This window comes from Crotalus tigris, unplaced genomic scaffold (assembly GCF_016545835.1).
Source record: "Crotalus tigris isolate CLP2741 ecotype Arizona unplaced genomic scaffold, ASM1654583v1 scf7180000018371.15429387391:27106975, whole genome shotgun sequence".
NCBI lineage: Eukaryota > Metazoa > Chordata > Lepidosauria > Squamata > Viperidae > Crotalus > Crotalus tigris.
In genome coordinates, this window is record NW_024096970.1 from 12793051 (window position 1) to 12816420 (window position 23370).

At 36.5% G+C, this 23370-nt stretch overlaps 1 protein-coding gene across 5 annotated transcripts in view; it reads left to right on the top strand.

Annotated features, from left to right (window-relative positions):
* Positions 1-23370, top strand: part of MICU2 (mitochondrial calcium uptake 2) — a 72908-nt gene that overhangs the window by 47289 nt on the left and 2249 nt on the right. Inside the window, exons 8-13 of one of the 5 annotated variants that reach the window (XM_039351454.1) lie at positions 2452-2549; positions 13499-13670; positions 13875-13983; positions 15788-15945; positions 17137-17249; positions 18586-20065. In XM_039351454.1, the coding sequence (XP_039207388.1) occupies positions 2452-2549; positions 13499-13670; positions 13875-13983; positions 15788-15945; positions 17137-17241 (642 nt within the window). In that variant the 3' untranslated portion in view covers positions 17242-17249; positions 18586-20065. Of the gene's footprint in view, positions 1-2451; positions 2550-13498; positions 13671-13874; positions 13984-15787; positions 15946-17136; positions 17362-18585; positions 20066-23370 lie in introns of those variants that run through there. The other 4 variants (XM_039351453.1, XM_039351457.1, XM_039351455.1 and 1 more) reach the window with 4 other exon arrangements.

Sequence of the window (23370 nt, forward strand, 5' to 3'; positions counted from 1 at the left end):
AACTGTTTTAGTTTTACAGACACGCCATATACATGTTTCATTTATTTCTTTTGTTTATTAATGCTGTTTATTAATGTCATAATTGTTACCAGTTGAGCCCATAAATATTGACCTCCATCAATCATGACTTTGATCAATGCTGCTTGTGATCACCTTGTCTTTTTTTTGCAAATGTACTAAATATGCAGAAATTCCATTTTCCATTATAGAATCTCCTTAGGATAATATTTATTATGTTGTGTATTTTTTTTACTTTAGAAACTGCATTTAATAAATATATTTCATTATTGACCTTTTCCTTAATTTATACACATGGTAAAATAGATTGGTTTTCTGTTGCAACCAAAACTGGTTACAGGTTTTGTAACTGCAAAGCCAGGAGTTCAGAATCTTGCAAGCTTCAATGTCTTTCTCCTCCCTGATTTGCAAATTCCAGACATTTCTTTCCACCACCCCCCCCCAATCTCTGGGATCTGCATGAAACTTGCAAGTTGCCTAGTTTTTTGTGGGAAATGAGAGAGTCAAGGGGCAAATTGAATGACATTAAATCTCAGCAAATTTTCAACACCCCCCCAAGTCTCCCCAGCTCTGAAAAGGGTGGCCACATTTGTGCTGTAAGCAAAGCTCTCACTTCTAGTATCCTTGTTATTTACATTATTAACTTTCCTTCCTTATTTGCTAGTTTTTGCACTCTACAAGGGTTCGTGGCAGTAGGTAAATATTTCTGAGTTCAGCAGCAAATAAAAATGGGTAGAGGCTCTAGCTCAGTCTTTGAGAATTGGCTCCCCGTCCACAAAAAGGACACACAGTAAAAGAAGAAGAAGAAAAAAATATCCTAGGAAATCAGAGGAAAGGGAACCATAACATTTCAGCTGGCCTTTCAGTAAATTGTATAACTAGACAGCCTGCATCTTCATAGTACGTAGATGTTTTGCAAGAGTACCTACAATGTTCTCTCAAAATTCCAAATACTTTTACCAACCAAAAAGGTTCCCTACCTCTTTTGCAGCATATTATCATTATCAATTGTATCATTCCCAGATGTAATGAATTAATACTGAACTTAATGTGTATATTTTCAATTACAAAAGTCAATGATAAAATACAGCATGCACAATAAGCTATTTTAAGTGCTCTAAATGTGGTCCGTTTTACTTAGTTTAGTGGAAAGTAGCATCGGACAAATGAGTGCTATCCCTTTTCCCATAAAGTGTGTTGTTACTTGTGCAATAAGCATGAAACACATCAAAGTAATACAACCTGACGATAATACTAAAATTCAAATAACCACTAGAATTTGAATCCTTGACTAGATCTCTGTCTCAACTTTTTTTTTCAGCAGAAGAAAAGACACAGAGATCATGTAGATGTCATAAGGAGGGTACTGTTGAAATCCCTGTGGATTCCATGATGTTTAGTGTGTTGTTGTGTTCAAAGAAATGCCACTTAGTCAAAGTGATCAAAGAAAATTATAACATAGAAGTCCGTCACTGTGCATAGTTTCAGCTGTCAGAAAAAATTGAAATAACTGAAATATAGAAATACATTCCTTGATTTCTCCTAAGCACTTTTACTAAGGGAAAAATCAACTTTATATGAATTATTTCTCTTGAATAAGAAATAGATGAATTCATGTAGCTATTGGCTTCATATTTTGGCATATCTAACTGAATAGATAAAGTTTGATATATAAATTTAGAACTCTTTATCTTTTACATTTTTTCTAAAGTAAATTTAGTTTTCCCACATAGAGATAAAAACTTACTGGAATCAATACTATTTATACTGTAAATATTCACTTGCAAGTATCAAAATAAATATTTTAAGAGTTTGTTGTTGTTGTTTTTTAAAAAAAACATAGAATCCTGGAGTAGATTTTTAAAAGTTGCATTAATAACTGATAAAAGTATTTGAAATAATTATTCATTTCAAATATTTTTCTTCACTGGTAGAAATAGAAATAAAGTAGCTGCAGTTGTCATACAGTGCTTCCTTATGTGGATGTTTCTTTTTTGGAATGAGTCTTGACTAACTCCTAATAGAATTCTTCTTGAAACTTATGTGATCAACATTAAAAACTTTTTTTTCATATACCCATTGGAAATGGGCCAAAATATTCATTTTTTTTTAATTGTCCGTAGGAACTGCATATACGTACCTACAACAAAACCCTGTATTATAAAAGAGAAAGCAATTTTTAATACCAAGATAGAATTTGGGAAAGTTGTTATCTGAAGTCTGATCAAATTGATAATTATCATACTATAATAATAAATTGCTTCATTTCTGTGAAAGCCTATTCCTTCATTTAAAGTTCATTTTGGATTTTAGTTTGCATTGTTCGGGGTAAATAATTACATCTTTTGCTTCAGTTATTTACGACTGGATTACAAAAGTACAAATAACATTCCATCAAATGTTAACTTTTGATTTGTTGTTACTTGCTTACAGGAATCAGAAATGGAAGGTGCTGATATCAACACCATGTTACTGGTCCACTTTTTTGGAAAAGGAGGAAAAGATAAACTTCAGTATTCGGAATTCCAAAGGTAACGTTATAAAATCTTTGAATTGGGCTTGCATATTTAAAACCATTAAAACTGGATAAGGATTATGATCAACAGGCTTACAGAGGCAAAAACAGAATATATGGGTTTAGTATTCTTTTTAAAACTTATTCCAGGTTTGTCAGGTGGTTAACCCAATACTTCTGAAGGCAAAGGGGGAATTAAGGGTTTAATACAGGGGTGTCATACTCGCAATGTCACGTGATGTGTCACGACATATAGCGACTTTTTTTCCATTGCCAGCAATGGGGTGGGCGCGGTTTCAGCATGACACATCCAGGCCGTGGGCCGGCAATTTGACACCCCTGGTTTAATAATTTAATTTCTCAAAGCGTGAGTATCTTTGGTAGATGACTAAGTCCACATTCTGCCTTTCTGGGAGAAATTTGAGACTTTTTGTAAATCAGCCATGATGTCCACATGGGGCAAAAAAAACCCATGACAAACTTGGATGCATGATAAGATTGCTTTTAATTAACATCAGCTACAGGTGCTCCTTGACATACGACCATTTATTTAGTGACCATTCAAAGTTATAATGCCACTGACTAAAGTGACTAAAAAGTGACTAACAATTGGTTCTCACACATAACGACCCTCAAAGCATCCCCATGTGATCAGAATTCAGGCGCTTGGCAACCAGCATGTGTTTATGACAAGTGCGGCGTCCTGAGGTCATGTGAACGCTATTTGTGACCTACAAGCAAACCTAATGGGGGAAATTGGATTAATTAACAACTTCATGATTCACTTTGCAGTGAATCACTTAACCATAGCAAAAAAGGTCATAAAATCAAGCATGATTCACTTAACAACCATCTTGCTTAGCAACGGAAATTCTGGTCCTAATTGTGTCCATAAGTCAAGGTCTACCTTGTATCATCCTGTTCTGTTCTTTGCTGCAAGTTACTTTGGAATTTCATCCTGATTTTTATAGCCTTTTTAAAAATAATTGTCATATCTTTTATTTCAGAAGGATCCCAAATAACTTTCCATATTTGGGACACTGTGGGAATTGCATTAGATGTTATGTCAAGATAGTGTTTCTCTCTGGAATGCTTTAATAGCACTAATTTCTATAGTGCTATTCCCAGAAAATGCCTAGACTTCAGTTCTTACTTTTAGACATTTAATAAAACAAGTCATGCTTAACTAATAATAGAGATTCTGATTATCTTCATCTGACTTTTATGTAGATTACTACAATTTTGCATTTTATTCTATCTTTTTAATGTCATGTTGTGCACTGCTCTGTGCTTCAAGTCAGGATTGTAGTATGATTTGTTTTAAATTAAACATTTTTTATTCAACAATTAAAATGAGCATTAGTTGATCCTGTGTTGGGAATAAATAGTTAAAATGCTATTTTTAAAAAAGAGACTGTTTAAATGCAGACAAGTGGCCCCTTTATCCTATGAAATAGAAAATAAGACTTGAAGCTATATGACTTCTACCTTGAAAAATGCTGAAGAAAATATCCCACTTAGTAATATAAATAAATTTAATATCAATTGTTTTCTTTGCAGAATCTTCTGCAAATGGGTCCCTCTGCTTGAATCCCATTACGTTTTCCTCAGGATTACTTCGCATGCTAACATTCATAATTATTTTCCTAAAGGTTACCATCTGTTGAAAAATATAGCTTGAGATATATTTATATCAGGATAGGCAGAAGCACATGAAATAGAGTCATCTATTGAGAAGATAAGAATATTTTGGCATCCAAATTTCAGATCAAGAAGTGTTTGTGAAAGAAAGTTATGCATTTTCCATATTTTGATTCCATATTTTAATTTTAAATGTGCATGCCTATTATGTTCTCCCCTTTTAACAATGGAGACGTTTAACGTTGTGCATAATATAACAATATTATTCAGAGCATAGAAAATGGGTAGGAAATACTAATCAAAATATATTAAAAACCTGAAGTGAAAAAACACAGCTAAAACTAATATTTATCTACACCACTGACTGAATGCATTCATACTTTTCTGTCTTTTCATGATCGTCCTTGCTTCATACATTGTCAGTCATGATTTCAAGTTGTCTTTAAAATGTTTATTTTATTTACAATACTTGTAAATCACATTGACTCGGGCAGTGTATAACAAAGCAAGTAACATAAAATGTTGTAACTTACGACCAAAATTGGGACCACAATTTTCATTGCTAACCAAGGCAGTTGTGAGTTGCACCCACTTTTATGACCTTTTTTGCCACGGTTGTTAAGCAAACCATTGCAGTTAAGTGAATTGCATATTTGTTAAACAAATCTGACTTTCCCCGTTGACTTTGCTTGTCAGAGATCATCTGGGAAGGTCTCAAATGGCAATCACATGACCCTGGGATGCTGCAACCATTGTATATACCCAAGCACTTGAGTTTTGATCACATAACCATGAGGATTCTGCAATGGTCATTGGTGCAAGGATTGTTCTTAAGTCACTTTTTTCAAAGCTGTTGCAACTTTGAACAGTCACTAAGTGAATGGTTGTAAGTCAAGAACTATCTGTTTCATCCTCATGGCCTTGAGAGCTACAAGGAGCATCAGGGACAAACATATTTTTGGGAAAGAGAGTATTCCATATAGAGTCAAGAGGTGATCAGGACTGAGTTCCCATTGCCAGATCATCCTGATTCAGTAGAGCTATAATCAGTGCACCAGCCAGAACATGGCAAGGACTTTTTCATCATGGCAGCTTAAGCAGGGCATGTCAGTCCAGAGGAATATCTACGACTTGCTCTATCATGATTCAACACTGAATTGAAGTCTTCATAAGTGAAGGACAAAATATGACTGTACAAGGAAATAAAATGTTATTTTGTTTTTCTTAGACTCCAGTAGCACCTTCTTTCTAATTTGGATCTGAGTAAAAATGATTCTCAGTAAAATTTGAAAATATGGCATACAATCACTTGTAGCTGTCCCAAACCATTGATGTCTACTATACCTTCTGTCATAATACAAAAATTCTGATTCTCAGGTGCAAGGCTTAAGATTTTTATCCTGCCTGTCTATTTTCCCCACAGCAACCCTGTGAGATGGGTGGTTTCACTGGCCCAAAGCCACCCAACATTCCCTCATAACAGAAAAAAAAATACTCATCAGTTTGGGAATATTTTGACTAATGTCAAACCGAATGAAACCCAGTCCAATTTTATCCCAGATTTGCTTACACTATTCTATGCAAGTGAGGATTCTTTTTGTCTAATCACTGTCAAGATTGATTCGCCTTTTCACTACATTTTCTCCCTCAGTCATATCTTGACAATGAGATGGAATGCAAAGAGGAGGAGTGTTATCTAGGCAATCGAGGCTTCTGAGAGCCAAAGTCACTAATGCAGGTGCTCAGTGGGGAAGTAGACTGTTTCCATAACAAGAAGAAATGTTACTATTGGACAATGTGAACACCCGGTGGGTGGGACGAAGGAGTTTGTTGTTTAACTAAGCAAGCCTCTGAGTGGGAAAATCAGACCTGGTTTCACTTCTTCTGTGCCAATGTAGATTTTCAGTAAAGTATTATACTCTTGATGAAATCATATCCTAAGAGTTTCTTTTTCTGGAAATGCCAACTGGATAGTTGACATTCACTCCCTTATTAATCAGCATATGTTGCCTGTATTACACCAATACATGGAATATATTGATAATGCTCACCATTTAAATAGTCTGACCAAAGCATTGTACTGAATAGGATACATGAGCAGGTGTATCTTTCCCAAAAACAATTGAGAGACTTCGTCCATTTGGCTCAATACTGGCCCTTTTCACTTTAAGATTTCTCTTATGTGTGTCCAATGGTATATTTGGGCTATTGGAACCTCTGTATAGTGGCTCCTTTCTGCATTGTAAATGTAAATGTTGGAAAGCCAAAGACATTGGAAAGAAAAGAAGAGATTTGTTTGAAATGGTGCAGGGTTTCCTGCTTGAGCAGAAGTAGAAGGCCTCTGAGGTCTTTCTCAATTCTGTTATTTTGTTATTGTTAAGCCTAAATCATTTAGATGGAATTCATAATACAACTGCTTCTTTCACAATTAACACTGATGCTGGTGTCAGAAGCAGCCCCATTCACAACTCAAATACAGAATTCATCTGGTTAATCCTGAATTCAGAAATGGATTGTGTTATTTTTACTCAGTATGATCAGTCCTCTTTTAAACATGCATAGCATTTCTTCCATTCATCTCACAAAAAGAAACCTTGTGGTTTTCATGTCTGGTTCATGTCTGTTCCCTCATTCTTTTATTTTGTTATATTTTTGCTTAGAAGTAGCAAGCCTAAGAATCTGGAACAGTAAAAAACTTGTAATACAGTGGGTCATAATCAAGTTATTTTCCTAATTTCTTTCTAGTGGACATACATAACTACCGTATACAGAATGCATTTACTCTCAGCTAACATCTAAGTAGGAGTTTCTGGAGATGGATGAGAAATTTATTTAGTTCGTGTTCCAGTACAAATTTATCCAATTAACATTTTCCAAATCAAAATTTAGTTATTCTCCAGTATTTGTATATTTCTGAATGTTGTGCTACAACTTTTGAACAAAGTGCAAAACTGGATAAATGGGCACAAAAAGATGTATATTGTTGAAAGCAGCGAAATGCATTTTACATGGGAATTTAATTGCAGAATAATAATATTAGAAAAATATGCATGCAAATCATGTAAACATTGTATCTAATTTTGATTTAAAAATAATGTATTGAATGGTGGAGGGATGGCGTTAAAATAGAAAAAAGGAGAAATTCTGATTTAGCCATGGCTAATGCCATAAAAACTTGCCCTTCCATGTATTTAGGATATGCTCCAGTTCAGAAGAAAATAAGTTTTTGATATGCTTAAATTCTAAATGTGTTCATTTCTGTTTCTTTTTCTCTTTCAGTGGGGTCTTTAATTGTGTTAAGTCCAGAGTACACTAGTAAAAGGTTGTTTGCATTTAATGTGTGAAATGGAATGTCTCAGGTAATTAGATAAAGTCTTGCATTGATCTAATGAGGCATAACACTGATAATTCTGTGTACCTACTACATTCAACAAATGTAGGTTAAAGACCTCTGCCTACCACACAGATAGAAGCTTGTAATCAAAATTGGACTCCCACATTTTGCTCTTAGAGCTGTTAGGATAAGAATAGGGTTTTATATAGGTAATTTTTCAACAGAGGCATTTCTTGTTCATGCACTTGGTATGTGTCTCCTTATCACTGACCACATATATCCACAATCCATCTGCATTGTGACATGACAGTATAGTTTGTTTTAATGCACAGAAAGGTGAATGAAAGGATCAGTGTCTATTTTTCTTTAAAGCTCTGTGGAGATATCACTTTTCACATTATTTTATTTGTAAGTAACTCAAGCACATCATTTCTGGGGTTCTGTTGTCCAGGAAAAAATGTGATTTCTATCTCATAGTTTTTCAAATTTCTACCTCACATGGGAGGCTATTGTTGGCTTTTTGATCAAAGTGCCACGATGTTTTTACAACAGATGACTGATGAGCTGTAGAGACATAGATCATTGTCAAAGGCAGAGGGGAAAATGATGGTAAATGCTTTTATCATTTTCCAAGTTCATGTTAAAAAAGCTTTCCATTGATCAGCAGAGTAGCCAGAGAAAGCAGGAGTGATTACATTTGATTAGGCTGCTTTAAAACCTGTCACAGAAGCTTAGATATTGTTAACTATGTAATTTACATTCCTTAAAATGATGTTGATGGGGGGGGGAGAGATTCATTCATAAGGCTTAATGGTACTTATGTATGCTTAAGAGATTTTGTTTTTTCAAAATACTGACATGAAATGTAGGCTTTATTATTTAGTCTTTCACTTTTCCTGTTGATTTGTTGTTCTTTGCAACACATAATTTAAAGTTAGCATGCAGAAGTGACTTTAAATCATGGTACACAGCAAGTCTTCTGTATAGCAGATCATTACATGGGTTGTGACTTCTACTTCATGGTACCTGATTAGTTTTATTTATTCTCTACCATTAAGAAGGCAATTTGCCTTGTATGCATGTTATGTATTTCATGCTGGCAATAAAGCTTTTAAACTAGCATTGTTTTTTTTTTTCAAGCATTGCAAAATTGGAAAGGAAATTGAGAAGGGCTAGAAAACAGGAAACAGGAAAGTTTCATGTGGGTTCAAATTCAGCATGGTAATTAATAAATGGTAAATCAGGATACAGATCCAAAACCAGCTTCATAAGTAGAAAAAAGGAATGGCAGAATTTTGTGTAGTCCAGGGATAATAAAAAAAAATGCTTCATGCACAGGTTGTGATGCGCATGTGGCTTGATTGGGCTTGTTGAAATTGGCAGAACAATGCTATAAATAGTTTTGGTTCTTTAAGGGACTGAACAGTTACTGTTTATTTCTTGATGCATTGCCCCAAGAAATTTTCAAACCAAAATTGTAGGAAATTTAGCTTTCTTCTTTTTTATATATTACATTTTTGCTTTAACATTATATTTTGTTGTTGTGACTTGCAGAGCTGTGATGCAATGTCCATATTTCTGTAGAATCTATTGTTTTAACAATGACTTTTATACACCCTTTATCAGTGGTGGGATTCAAATATGTGAACAACCGGTTCTCTGTGTGGATGCCACTTCTGGAAGTCCATTGTGGACCTGGGCAACAAAAAATTAGCTACCCGTTCTGCCGAAGTGGTGCGAACTGGATGAATCCCACCACTGCCCTTTATACAAGGATAGGACATGACAGAATATATTCTGTTAGTTGTGTTCCCTCCCAGTCATGCCCTTTTCACTTCCCTGAACATAGTGGAGTTCTGAGTATTCAAAATGTATACACATGCAAATAACGTCAAAGAGAAAGAATCCTTAAAGAGAACTCTTATCCATCTGCATTGGACCAGGCAAGTGATGACACATACTTTGTGATTCAAACTCTGCTCTCATCTAGTGTGCAATGTCATGCAGGAAATACAAAAGGATGGAACTTACATCATGACATTGCTCTTTTATTTCTTTAAGCATCTCATAAAACTGACACTGGATAACATACAGAGGATTAAAACCAACAAACTATAATGCATCCATAGAAACCAATATAATAATCCATGCAGATCATCCTGGTCTTTAATGCCTTACAAAAGACCAGGGGAATCAGGACTCATATTGGGGAGAGGGGACACTGTTCCATAGGTAAGCACCACAATAGATGATATTTAAGGAATCTACAGCATGCCAAACCTCCCAGTTCTTGCTTTAAAACCAGAAATTACCAAGGCAGATAGCTCCCCACTATCATGACCCCCATGCCATAAATGTTTTATAAGTAATAATCAGTGACTTGAATTGTACCCTTAGTCAATACAGCTTGTGAAATAGAGGTGTCACAAGGCCGTTTCATGAAGTGCCCAATGCAGTCCACACTGCTGCATTTTGAACCAGCTGCAGCTTCCAAATGCTATTTAAGGATAGCCCTATGTAGACTTTGTTATGATAATCCACTCAGTAAGTAACTAAAGCATGAATTACCATAAGTTGGGTCCCCTAGTCCAGGTGTAATTGGTGCATAAGGTGAACCTGTACAAAACCCTAATTATAGGTGTCTCCTGCTTTTTGAATGTGTCCAAAAGAATCCCCGAGTTATGCACCAACCATGGGGCATGCTACCCCATTGAGAAATAAAGATGGAAGGTCACTGAAGTCAGAAAACCTGCAATCACTTAATCTTACCAGAGTTGAGCTGAAGCCTTAAATATGATGCACGTTTCATCATTTTGGCACCATTGTGGTTAAAAATAGATGCCCATGCCTCTGCAACATTCAGCCTCCTTTATCCTCTTGTCTTTGTTTTGCTTTCAAATCAAAAACTCCACAGGGTGCCTAAGTTAGTTTCTATCCCCAAATTGCTAATGAAACCTGATTGAAATGAATCTAGAAAATCAGTTTTCTCAGGAGACTAGTAGATAAAGGAAGCAAAAGATACAGTCACTCTTATTTTATTCTCCATTTGAAGAGAGCCAAAGATATATAGAAACTGTCCACCTAGAACGACCTAATCAAACTGCTCCTACAGTTGGCTTACCTTGCAAGAAGCAACAGGAATGTTTTGTTCTTTCCAGGGAGCATCTGGAATTTATCAAATGTTCATTTGGTGGGTTTTTGGTTTTTTTTAAAAAAAAGGGGGGGGGGCGAGAATGGCTACTAGCAACAGTAGGATGTGTCTAAAATGCCATGAGAAAAATAAAAGGAACTGAGATGGCTGAGCTCTATAAAAAAAAGAAGTGCAAAGAACAGTGTTACAGATGAAGAAAAAGGTAGATATCAAGTAGGAATTGGTTGGGTGGCAGCACAAAATATTTTGGAAAGGCCTATAATTCGAGATGTAAGAAGAGCTGGTTATAGCTTAAGTAGTAGTGCTTAATATTGTAGAGTTCTTGGTGCCCTTTATGCTTAGTTGTTTGAAGATGTTGCCCAACATCATGACAGCAGCCAGAGAACACCAAGAACTCCAGAAGAGAATCCTGAGCTGCATACACAGTGTTTAAAAGTTTGTGGGTTCTTTTATTTACAATATTTCTGCATAAATTTGAGCTAAATTGTGATATGTTCTCCATACATATCTAGATATCTAAATAAAGACAATCTAATTAAAAAAACCAAGTAAATATTATTTAAACCAAGTAAACCAAGTAAATATTATTTTTAAAAAGGTCAAGTTCATGTGTAACTTGTGAACATAACATGCAAATGCAGTCTACTGGGGGAACAGTTCTATCAAAAGGTCTTCAATCAAACAGTTGTACAGACATTTATATGATTCCAGGTTTGTGAATGACCCCGTTTCCTGGCTATATTGACATCTATTATGATATTTTCTCTTGGCTGCCGTATATATTTAATTTCGTTCTGCATCCTGTCCTGCTCTTTTTTATTTGAGTCATTCGTTTAAGATGGTGGCTATAGAAATTGAATAAATAAACAAACAAATTCCCACCCTGCAAGTATTCTATGTACTTCATAAATTGATTTAAAAAATGGGACAAAACAGATTTAGGCCTTAACAAATAAGAAACTAAGAAATCAAAAATGATACTCATGCCCATCTCTCTCTTTATAAATACAGATACAATTTTTCTGAGGAGTCCTTGATGCTCTCTGAGTTTGCTTGTTTTCTTGCAGACATTTCATTATCCTAACTAGGTAGCATCAGTGCTACTAAGGAGTGCTGTTTGCTGTCAGTTCATATTCTGATGTTTGCCTGTCTGGGTGGTGGGGGCAGTCTTAGCAATTCTTTGGTTGAGCTGTTCTTGATTAGGGTATTGCTTATTTGATTGTTGGTCTGAAGTTGACCTTGGAGTTAATCTATGCTGATCTGAGTGCTGATTACTGGTGGAGAAGTGCTAGAGCAGGGGTCTTCAAACTTGGCCCTTTTATGACTTGTAGACTTCAACTACCAGAATTTGCTGGCTGAGGAATTCTGGGAGTTGAAGACCACAAGTCATAAAAGGGCCAAGTTTGAAAACCCCTGTGCTAGAGTCTTTTTCTCTTTTGGGCTAGTTGATTGTCTCTTTTGCATAGTCCATAGATGTTATTAATGTCTATGTGTCTATTGATGGCTGATTTATCAGAGTGCCAGGCTTCTAGAAATTCCCTGGCGTTTTTGGATTTGGCCTGGTATAGGATTGTCACATTTTTCCCAATTGAAACTATTTTGATTTTTCTCTCATGGCCATTCTATAACCAAGTTTTGATTTATATTTCATTGATGCTCATAATACATTTGTTAACAAAATTTTGTGTAAAAGTAACATTAGCTTGTTTGAACAAGAGTATTTTATTGCAGATAATTTCTCATTTCTGTTACTTATATCTCTTAGAAGTTTTATTAGTCTCTTTTTAAATAGATTTTGATTAAAGTACATTATCTGCTTTCATGTTTCAGTCTGCTTTCTCATTCAGGCAAATTTAAAGAAATAGCAGATATCAACATTTTTTCAGTCTAGTTACTCATGAACATAGATGAATTTAGAGGGCACTCTAGTGGTAGACTTGCTCAAGCACAAGATTTCACAATGTTTTTATTATTCATGGCATTTATTAATTTCTCCCAGCTAAGTGGATTTAAGATTGCAATCTTTAAAAAGCTAATAATTTATTTCACTCAACTTGTATTAGTCAACAGTTTATAGAACTCTGCCCTCTTGGCATAATTTCTGTTATTCTGCAACATGGAACTAATGAAAGTTATTGCTGTTAGGAAATGGAAGCTAGCAGTCTGTATGTTATATTCTCCTACAACAGTGACTCCAAGAGGATACTCCTAATATACACACTGCCATCAGTTGATATGAGTAAAGTACTATTTGGCTAAAAATGCAAGTATGAAAATAATTATCTTGACCAAAGGATAAATCTGCTGGAACAGGCCAAGGCCATCTTAATCTGACATTTAGTTCTGGGGTGCTTTTAAGCAGGAAGTGCAGACTTTGCCTTCTCATACTGTTTCTCTCCTGAACTGACACATTGCTCCCATCCCAGAGGTAACACTGATTCCCAAGCGTTTGATAAACCTGCCGTCCATGAATTTATCTAATTCTCCTTTAAAGCCATCCACATGAGTAATCAACACCATGTCTTGTGGTAATTAACTCTACAACTCTAATTTTTCACAACTGTATTTTGTGAAAAAATACTTTTTGTCAGTTCCTAATTTCTTTTTGTTCAGCTTTATTGGATGATCCCAGATTATACTGTTTTGAGAGAATGAAAAAAAGTCTCCTTTCTCCTTGGTATATATGATTTTATATTTAATACTTTAGTCATGTCTGCTTCAGTCACCTTTTACCATAGTAAAGAGCTCCAGACATTTTTAGCTTTTTCTCATAGGGAAGGCTCTCAAGCCCCTTTCTGCACTTAATTAAGCTGTGTTATTATTGGTTTATTTATTTTAGATTTATGCAGGATTTACAAGCAGAAGTACAAGAAATGGAATTCAATCAGTTTTCCAAAGGTCTGACCTTCATGAGAAAGGAAGATTTTGTAGAGTGGTTGCTGTATTTCACTGATGAAGAAAATAATGAAATTTATTGGCAAAATGTGAAAAAGAGAATCCAAGCAGGAGAGGTTGGTATAACTTACCTCATCTTGAATTAACCATCTATAATATAACTGAAGAGCTTTCTAAACTACAACAATATAATGCAATACAATATAATCAAGTTATTTTGTTTGTTTATACATAATTATATAGTAATTTGACAAATTCCTTATGAATACCCTTGGATTTTGCTGTCTTGACTAAACATCTCACCCGTTTTGGTATTTCAGAGTATCAGCATGGATGAATTTAAGACTTTCTGCCAATTTACAAATCATTTAGAAGATTTTTCAATTGCCCTGAAAATGTTTACTGTAGCCAGCCGTCCTGTTAAACGGGGTAAGAAGTGCATCATTTCATCGTTCTTCATGAAATCAAAATGAAAACATAATGTCCATGGATTCTGAAAATGTCCCCATTATGTCAGTTTTGCTTTATAAAGTTATTTTGAACTCAATGCATTCATTATATGTTAGTCCCTCACTATGTATTATGACAGCTACGAGATGACAAATCACCATCTCTTAGCACACAGAAAAGGAATTTGTAGAAATTGTTTCTAAATGGAAAAACAAATGCTACTTGATTTTTAACTGGAATCTCAGTAGTGGCAACGTCACCTTGGCTTTGTCTAGAGTCAGAAGCTAAAAACATCAGGTCTGGTGAGGTCCTGGAAAGAAGAAAACAATGCCAAGACTTTTCTACATGGCTGCCAAGAAAAATATATGGATGTGTCTATGAAGTAACCAAGAGTTTTGGAGGGTTTTTAAAAAATTATTGGAAGATGCTCCCTTTCGTTTTTTTTTAAGATGAACTGTGGTAAAATATATTAAAAAAATTATTTAACAAATACAGTACCGTGTGCTTTGCTGCCATGCTAGAATAATAGTAGAACTGAGGTATGAAGATCAGTTTCAGTCCAAATCATCCATTCAATTTAGACGATCAGTCCAGTTGAGCAATTTGAGTTGATTCAGAAAATTTAGTCAATGGATGTTTTCTCAATTAATTAGGGAAAAATAGCTCTTGAGCATGAACAAAGCTATTCCAAGTTGTTGATCCGATTTGGAAAACAGAATAAATAACATTACCTTTAAAACAAAACTTGCAATCAAAGCTTTCTAAAAACTCTATTTAGAATCTTCATTTTGACCCCTCCTAAAAAAAGGAACTAAAAAAGAACATTTAAGAGCCCTTACAAAGATCCACAATTTTTACTGTATAAAACAAATATTTACACAGTGTGCCTAGTTGTATATAGATTTTCTCTACCAAAAACTAAGTATATTTCTTCTTTTGTTTTTAAAATCTCTTTAAAAAAGAAGTGACAAACTGGAATGCATATATGAAGTATAGTATGTGAAATAGCATTTATAAACCTTACTACAAAGCTGAACCTTTAACAAGTAAACATGGGATCAATTTGCTGCTGCCATTTATGTAAATAAGAAATTATAAGACAATAGAATCCAAAAATGAACAACATCTTTGGCTTGCTTTATAATGCTGTTTTCCCTCATCATCTGTTGTTGATCTGTTGCTAGTATAGAACTGTTATATCCTTTTAAAAATGCGTAAAACCTCCATTTGATATGGATTGATTTTTTAAAATTACATTGCATTTTGGTTAAATGTTATTCCCCCCCCCCAACTTCTATATATTTTCATAAAGCATGGTTGTAATGAGTGACTTTCTATTGCAGTTAGTATAGGGCCATACAAGACAAAGGCAAGGCAAAGCAAACTCAAGAAAATTTTAATTATAGATTGAGTTCATAAATCTTTTAGAGTACATATACTCAAGAAAAAAACTATTCCTTCAGAAATATAAAAGGAGTTACGATATTCCAGGTAAAATATTATAATTTATTTTTATTTATTTTTTTGTTTACTGGGCAAATTTCTGTGCTCGAAAAGCAGATTCAGATAAAAAACTAGCTGGTTCCACTTCTGTAAAAGTAGAAATAATATTTCTTCAGTAAATACAGTGCTACACAGCTGTTTAAGCATGGCCATGGACACAGGCTTTCTGATCACACTATTAATTAAATGAGTGTAAAGTTCTCAGCTTCCTTTATTCTTTAGATTTATAAATCTAGTTATTATTTTTAATAGAAACATGAAATATCTTTGCTTCTGTTAGCGGAATTCAAGAGAGCTGTGAAAGTGGCTACAGGACAGGAGCTCTCAGATAATGTTTTGGACACCATCTTCAAGATCTTTGATTTAGATGGAGATAATTGCCTCAGCCATGCAGAGTTCCTTGGAGTTCTCAAAAACAGGATGCATCGTGGATTAAGGGTAATAGTTCTCTCAAATGTTCAGTAGAGATGTCTAATTGTCTCACTGTTTTAATGAAGTAGGGAAACAACACAGAGAGCTTATATGATCTAATAGAATTTTTTAATTTATCAACTTTATAAATATGCATTTATAAAACAAAAGTTTATCGTATTAAAACAAGCAGTTTATAATAGGGGTTAGCTGGTATGCAAATTGTTTAATGCAACTGAATCTATCATCTCTCTTTGAACAACCTAGTCTGGACATCCATACAATATGCTGTGTTGAGGTTCTGCCACAATCTCTTGTGCTACTGTTATGTGTGTGGACGGATGAATAGATAGACAGACAGACAGAGATACATATAGAACAGGGGTAGTCAACCTTGGCTCTTTTATGACTTGTGGACTTCAATTCCCAGAATTCCTGAGCCAGCTTAGCTGGCTCAGGAATTCTGGGAATTGAAGTCCACATAAAAGAGCCAAGGTTGACTACCCCTGATATAGAACATAGAATAATAGAGTTGGAAGAGACCTTGGAGGTTTTCTAATCCAACTTCCTGCTCAAACAGGAGTTTCTATACCATTTCAGACAAATGGTTATCCAGTTTATTTTTGAAGGCCTCCAGATTATCTAAATATGTAAATATTTCCTTGGGATCACTGGCAGCCACCCCCAAATCAAAAGATACTTCATTCATGCTACTAATCCCAAAGCTTCTAATGGTGGTAATGAGTATAAAAATAAAAGAAACTAGATAACTGTGTACTCAAAGCATTTTTAAATGATGGCTTATGCCAAATACATGCCCTACAAAAAGAAATAAAGGAATGGGGAAGGAAGACAAAAATAAACAAATTCAAATTTTAGCTCTTACTACAAAATAATTAAATGGCTAAATGGAATAACCAAGTAACAGATCGTGCCAGTTTGCCCAACAAAGGTGAATTTGCTGCCCAGCAGCTTCCAATGACAAAAAATACTTGTGGTTGTGACAGGTTCATTTATAGATGATTAACCAGGACACAGTAATGTGTCCTGCGATCAGGCAAATATGTTTGGACCAGTAGGAATGGTTGACAGATCGCTTTAATCATTTTATAATAAAACAGGGCAGATAGATGGATCTGATTAGCTGACTTTACTGGATGTAGCAAATCTTAAAAATTATAACATATATAGATTGGTAACTGCTGCTTATTTAAACAGGTGCCTCAGCAACAAGGAGTCCAAGGTTACTGGAAATGTGTGAAACGAGAAACCATTAAAGGAGCAAAAGAAGTTTGGAAGCAAACCGGGAAGAGTCCTTTTTAAATGTATTCGTAAGATCATTTGTGACTCAGCTTTCTGATTTTGCTTTGTTTGTCATGTATTTGTTTACAGATTGGCTATACTAGGTGCAATCATTTAATACAATGAAATATCGGACACTTCTATTATTTGACTTTGATAGGGGTGGGCATGAAAAAGAAAATGTATTTTGTATTTTGGAATCATTCAGAGGTGCTGCAATTTGGTAGAACTAAAACCCCCAAAGCACTTTTGGTTCTTCTGCATTTTAGCTGAAACAAAAATTGGGAGGAGCTTTCTGAGCTTGCCTCTCTTTCCCTCCTCTGCCACATGGCCCACCTGTTGTTCTTCCCAACCCTTCCTATTCCCTGCCCTTAACTGCTGATGTCCTTGACTTCAGTAACGACATAGCCACTAGTACAAACCACTACCTTCCTTTCCTTACTTTGCCACCACCATTTCCATCATGGCTGGCTTCAAATGCAGCCTACGCAATTGATCCCTCCTAACTCTCCCTTTCCCTACCTTTCTCTGCAACCTCTTTGCCTTTTCCTGCCCTCCCTCTGTCTCTCCTCAAAGCATTTATCTTGTAAAGATGCTAGTTTTGATCCTGAGGCTGACAACCTGAAACTAGTTCTTCCATGCATAGAACACTTTGCACATCCCTCTAGCAATAGAATTCGCGTTAAGGTTATTTTAGATTGTACTCATTTTTTCACAAATGGATACTGTTTTCCAGCTGACCTGGAATTTAGTACAGATAGTCATCGATTTATGACCAAAATTGAGCCCAAAGTTTCCATGGCTAAGCAAGACAGTTGTTAAGTGAATTGTGTCCATTTTACAACTTTTTTTGCCACAGTTGTTAAATGAATCACTGCAGTTGTTCAGTGAATCATGTGATTCTTAAATGAATCTGGTTTCCCCATTGACTTCGCTTGTTGGAAGCCAGCTGGGAAGATTACAAATGGTGATCACATGCCAGTTGCCAAGTGCCCAAATTTTGATCATGGGGATGCTAAAAGGGGTTATAAATGTGAAAACAGGTTGTAAGTCAATTTTTTCAGTGCCGTTGTAACTCTGAATACTTACTAAACAAATAGTTGTAAGTCAGGAAATGGGAAGATCCCCATTTTTAAGAATTAAAGGAAAGAAAAGTATGAAAAATGCAACAATAGAATGCAATGCAATGGAATTTTAAAAGTTTTTGAGCTTTAAATATCTAATATAAATTCTAGGTAGGCAATTAGTCAGCAAAAGGTATTCTTGGAGCACAGTACCTTATAGGCATTTGAAAACATTTTTGCATTTGAAGACATGTTTTTATTACGTTCTTCATATATTTTGTATTTTGTTCTGTTTGCACAGGAGTTTGCATCTTTCACTGTAAGCTGGAAATACCAAAATGTTTACATAAGCTGGAAGAGTGTCAATTGCACAAGTGTAGAAAGATTAGAGGCTAAACACAATGAAATCATTAAAGAAAATGAATGTTAGCATATATAGGTATTGTATATTGATTTACTTACTGTCAAGTTCCATCAGATTCATTTTAAATTCCTGACAGCTCTCTGTAATAATTGCTTGACTTGAGATATGAATGAATATTAATAGCATATTGTACTTCTAGTATAGTATATTGGTTAAAGGCTCGACTAGGAGCAAGGAAGTCCTCATTCAGTTTTAAAGTTTACTGGGCAACTTTGGGCCAATCACTTTTACCCAAGCCAGCCATTTTCATAGGAGAGTTGCAGTGTTGTTAAAATGACGGAGGATTCATCACCTCTCAGAGCAAAGAGAGGAACATACATGTTGACGTGACTGTTTTTCATTCCAGTAATTTTCCTGAGGCTGGTCATGAAAAATTCATTTTTAAAAGCATGCATCTACATTAGTTATGTTTTCTGCCTGACTGCCACAGAATAAAGTTTAGTTTTCAAACATGGCTGCCTTTAGAGATTAATCAAGCAAGGAGTGAGTTATTGCTGTATCTTTTTGCTACTACAGTCCAGATATTGTAGTTTTAATTTTTTTTACCCAAACATTTCTCTATGCAATAGATTGCATATTAGATTCTCCCCACAAATACTATACTATACTAATACTATACTGTGATTACTATGATTAAAAACATAACAAAAAATTGTACCAAAGTGCATGGCTAAATGCCAATGGAGATTCTCAATCACCCAGTCCATAATTTGGGACAACCATAATCTGGATGAATGAGAATCTCCATAGACATACTAGATATTGTTCACCAGAAATATTTAGATTTCTAGATAATTGGTTCTGTAACATCAAATCATTATTCTATACTTGGATCTTAGGAACTCCACTGGGGTCATTCAAACAATGTTCTTTATTCAAACAGTTAAATATTTTGGTTATGGGAACCTTGAAGAGTAAACACTTCAGAAATTTGAATGCATTCAAGTTAAATCCTAAGATAATTGTTCCTGGCGGTGAATGTCTTAAATCATTCTAAAGGAATTGGAAAATATTAAAGTGGACTGGCAGCTGAAATGGATGCAAAAAACATTCTTGGACTCTACTGTGTTTCCCCAAAAGTAAGACCTGGTCTTACTTTCTTTTGGGCTCTGAAGTAAGCACTAGGATTTATTTTCGGGGAGGGCTTACTTTTTATTGGTACCGGTAGGCTACAAGCATGCGAGGGTGGAGCAGGGCTTGTGCAGGGGGTAGAGAAGCAACATGACGGTGAGAGCGTTTGTGGGGGGAGGGGAAAGGTTAATCAATTCCAACTTCTTGCAAAAAAAAATTGCGTGAAGTTAGAATTGATTGACCTGTTTCCCCACACACACACACACACACACACACACAAACTTACTAAACTTACTTTGTTTCCCTGCACGCGGTGGCAGCGGATCATGAAGGAGAAACGGCATGGGGCTGGGAGTCAGGTAAGGAAAGACATGGGTGCTGACGGCAGGACACCCGCCCGCTTTACCACCCTCCCTCCCCAAGCCTTCGGCACTCCACCTGCCACCTCAGCGCCCTTCCCGACACTATCCAGCATGGCCACCTGGGGCTGCAGGGACTGGCCTGGCCCAGGAAGGGCACACACGCCACCCACCCTGGTACTGTACCTGGTTTGCCACCACACTCTCACTGTCCTGTTGCCTCACCACCTTCCCTTCCCAAGCTTCCAGCGCTCCACCTGCCACCTCGGCACCCTTCCCGCTGCTGCCCAGCACAGGCGCCCCAGGGATGCACTCGGAGCCTCCAGGAGCTGCAGGGATCTGTGCACGCCCTTTTTGCGCCACTGTTTTCAGCTGCACTTTGGGGGGGGTCTATTCCCATTTGCAGTATGGCTGCTGTCCAATCACCATGCCGCCTCTTAGGAGGACAGCATCAGCTGCCAATGCAGCGGCGGGGAAGACAGAAGGCTATCCCACCCACCAGATCAGCCTGGCAGGGGTGGGATGGGAAAATGAGCAGTGTAAAAAGCAGCGCTCGGAGCCTCCAGGAGCTGCAGGGAATCGGGTATGCCCTTTGCAGTCCTCCTGCAATGCACAGCCTCTCCCTGTAAGCAATCTGGCTCACCCAGGATCAGGTTGGCTGTAGCGGGAGGCTCGTCCCGCATGTGTGGCGGAGCTGGAGGATGGGGACAGGCCACGCCTCCTGCAAGGGCCAACCTGACCCTGGATGAGTCAGATTGCTTTAGCTGCAAGGAGCCTGGGCTAAGGTTTCTGAAGTTGATGGGAACTGTAGCCCGTCACAGCTGAACAATTTAGCTGAGCCACAAAATTGAACTCGCAGTGGTAGCACCAGCAGCAGGTAAGGTGGAAGGAGGCACGCAATCTGGCCTGCCAAAAAAGCTACAGTGGGACGGAGTGGCTGGGGTTAAGTGGGGCTTACTTTTTGGGGTAGGGCTTATATTAGCCTGAACCCCCAAAAATAAGCTAGGTATTATTTTATGGCTAGGTCGTATTTTCAGGGAAACATGATATATATTAAGATGTGTCATGTCTCCCTCCGAGCCTGACTCTGAGGATGACATGGAGTTCCCTGTTGAGGCCCAGGAGGGGGTGTCTGCGGCTTCGGAGGACTGTGGGGAGGAACAGGCTGAAGCAGGCCAGGGCCCTTCGAGTTTGGAACAGGGAAGGCAGAGCTCAGGTGAGGAGCAAGGCCCTCCCCCCAGATCCCAGAACAAGGAGAGCAGAGAGGAGGAGGGAACAACGGAGGCAGGCTCACTTGCTCGGGAGGAGAGCATCACGCCCCACTCCACAAGGCACACCTGGGGAGTAGGTATTTAAGGAAATGCTGTGGGGTGGGGCATTTGCCGGGAACAAACTTGAACTCTTGTGATGTGAGCTCTTGTACCTGGACTCTTTGTATTTTGGATCAAGTTTGTTTCCTGCTGAGTTCTCCTTGCTGTCCTCAGTTTTGCAGTTTGCAGGTTACAGGCAAGCTGGGCATTGAAAAGATCATACTTTCTTTGTTATCTGTTTTACTTTAAAGAACTGTTTAACTCCATTGACTGTTTTATTGAACTTGTGCCAGCATATGTGGGGGCTGTTGGGTGAATGTTGGCAGTGCTTACAAAGACAATTATTCTGACCAGCTAATTGCTTTTCCTCCATTCGGGGCCCTGGGTCATCACAAGATGCATCAAAATTCACAATAATGATAGTCTATGATCCCAAAATTGCTGAATTGTGGAACTTATTCTTAAGTAAACACATGGGGTTATGTTGAAAGTATATTGACAGCAATTATATTATCATAATACTTAAATAGATTTTGCTGATTCTGTAATATATTTGTTCCTATAAAGCCAATGAACTGAACTGAAACTGAAGGAAAAATAACTGTACAATTACTGTGTGCTACTTTGGATAAATAATCCTTTGCATATTTGCTAACTGTTGCTATGATCCCATTTTGTTCTGCAGGCAAGAATATTAACGTTAGAATACAACAATATTTGTAATTAAGATAACATTTAATTGTATTCATTTTGCATTTTCCAGGGGTTAATACAATTTGACTGTTGCTTTGGCTACTTCTAAATATTGGTGTTGATTCTTATCCTGATTTTTTTTACTTCTTTTTTTAAAAAAAAACCTTTATACCTGATTGTGATTTATTCAGCTGGTCATAAAAAATATTGGAGAATGGTTATTTGTTAAATATTGTTGCCTACTCATTGTCACAGAGAAAAAGCAGATCTAAAATCTAGTGTTTAACATTTAGATAAGTAAAGTATAGACCATTTCTATGTTTTCCTATAATGTAATAGCACTAGCTAAATGTAACATTGGGGAGAAATGATTGCAATGATGGTGATGAAAAATTGGCCATATCGGAAAATGTTGTACTATCTGTAAGTAATTAAATTAGTAAGGCAGGAGCAGCAATTTGAAGCCCAAAAGAACCATTATGTTAGACCAAGTGCCTCCAAAGAGAATGATCATATTTAGGATTTATAGGATTGGGGCATAGGCCTATAGAGAGAGATTTTATTGACTTTTTGTATTACAGTGGACAAATCTGCTTCATTCTTGTCTTCAAAAAAGATATTTGAATAAGCCAATTTGTGAATAGGAGTTAAGTGTCTGTAAAACCAAGAGTTACAGCCATGCTATAAATATTTTTGGTGATGCCTGATACTACTTGGATGCTAATAGAGAGGAACAAAATAGATGTTTCTATTTTGGAAGGCTACAAACCTCAATGGATTTCTGGATTTGAAATAACTTTAGGATTCAGAACATTTCCGGACTGATAATGCTGAAAACATTTGGATACCTCTACAGAGAACTATGATTACTTGAAATGTACTGCCACCTTGTTACTTTTCAGGAAGGCCCTGATTCTGTCAGCAGGCCTGGGAACTCCAGTCTGATAGACAACCAATCAAGTGCCTACTGTGATTATACCTGTTGCAGCCATGGAATGGTGGTCCTGGAGTTTTAAGATGTGAATTTTTAAATCTCCAGGAGTCACCATTGTGAGTTGTACTGCCATATAAATTTATTAAATGAATAGATGTAACTAATCTTGTTACATTACTATTCATGGTTCTGTCTTGCTTAATTATCATTCTGGGATATCTTCAATAGAAAATTATATATAGCTTTGAATGCAGAAATCACAATGATAAGAATGAAGAATGCAATTGTTGGCATA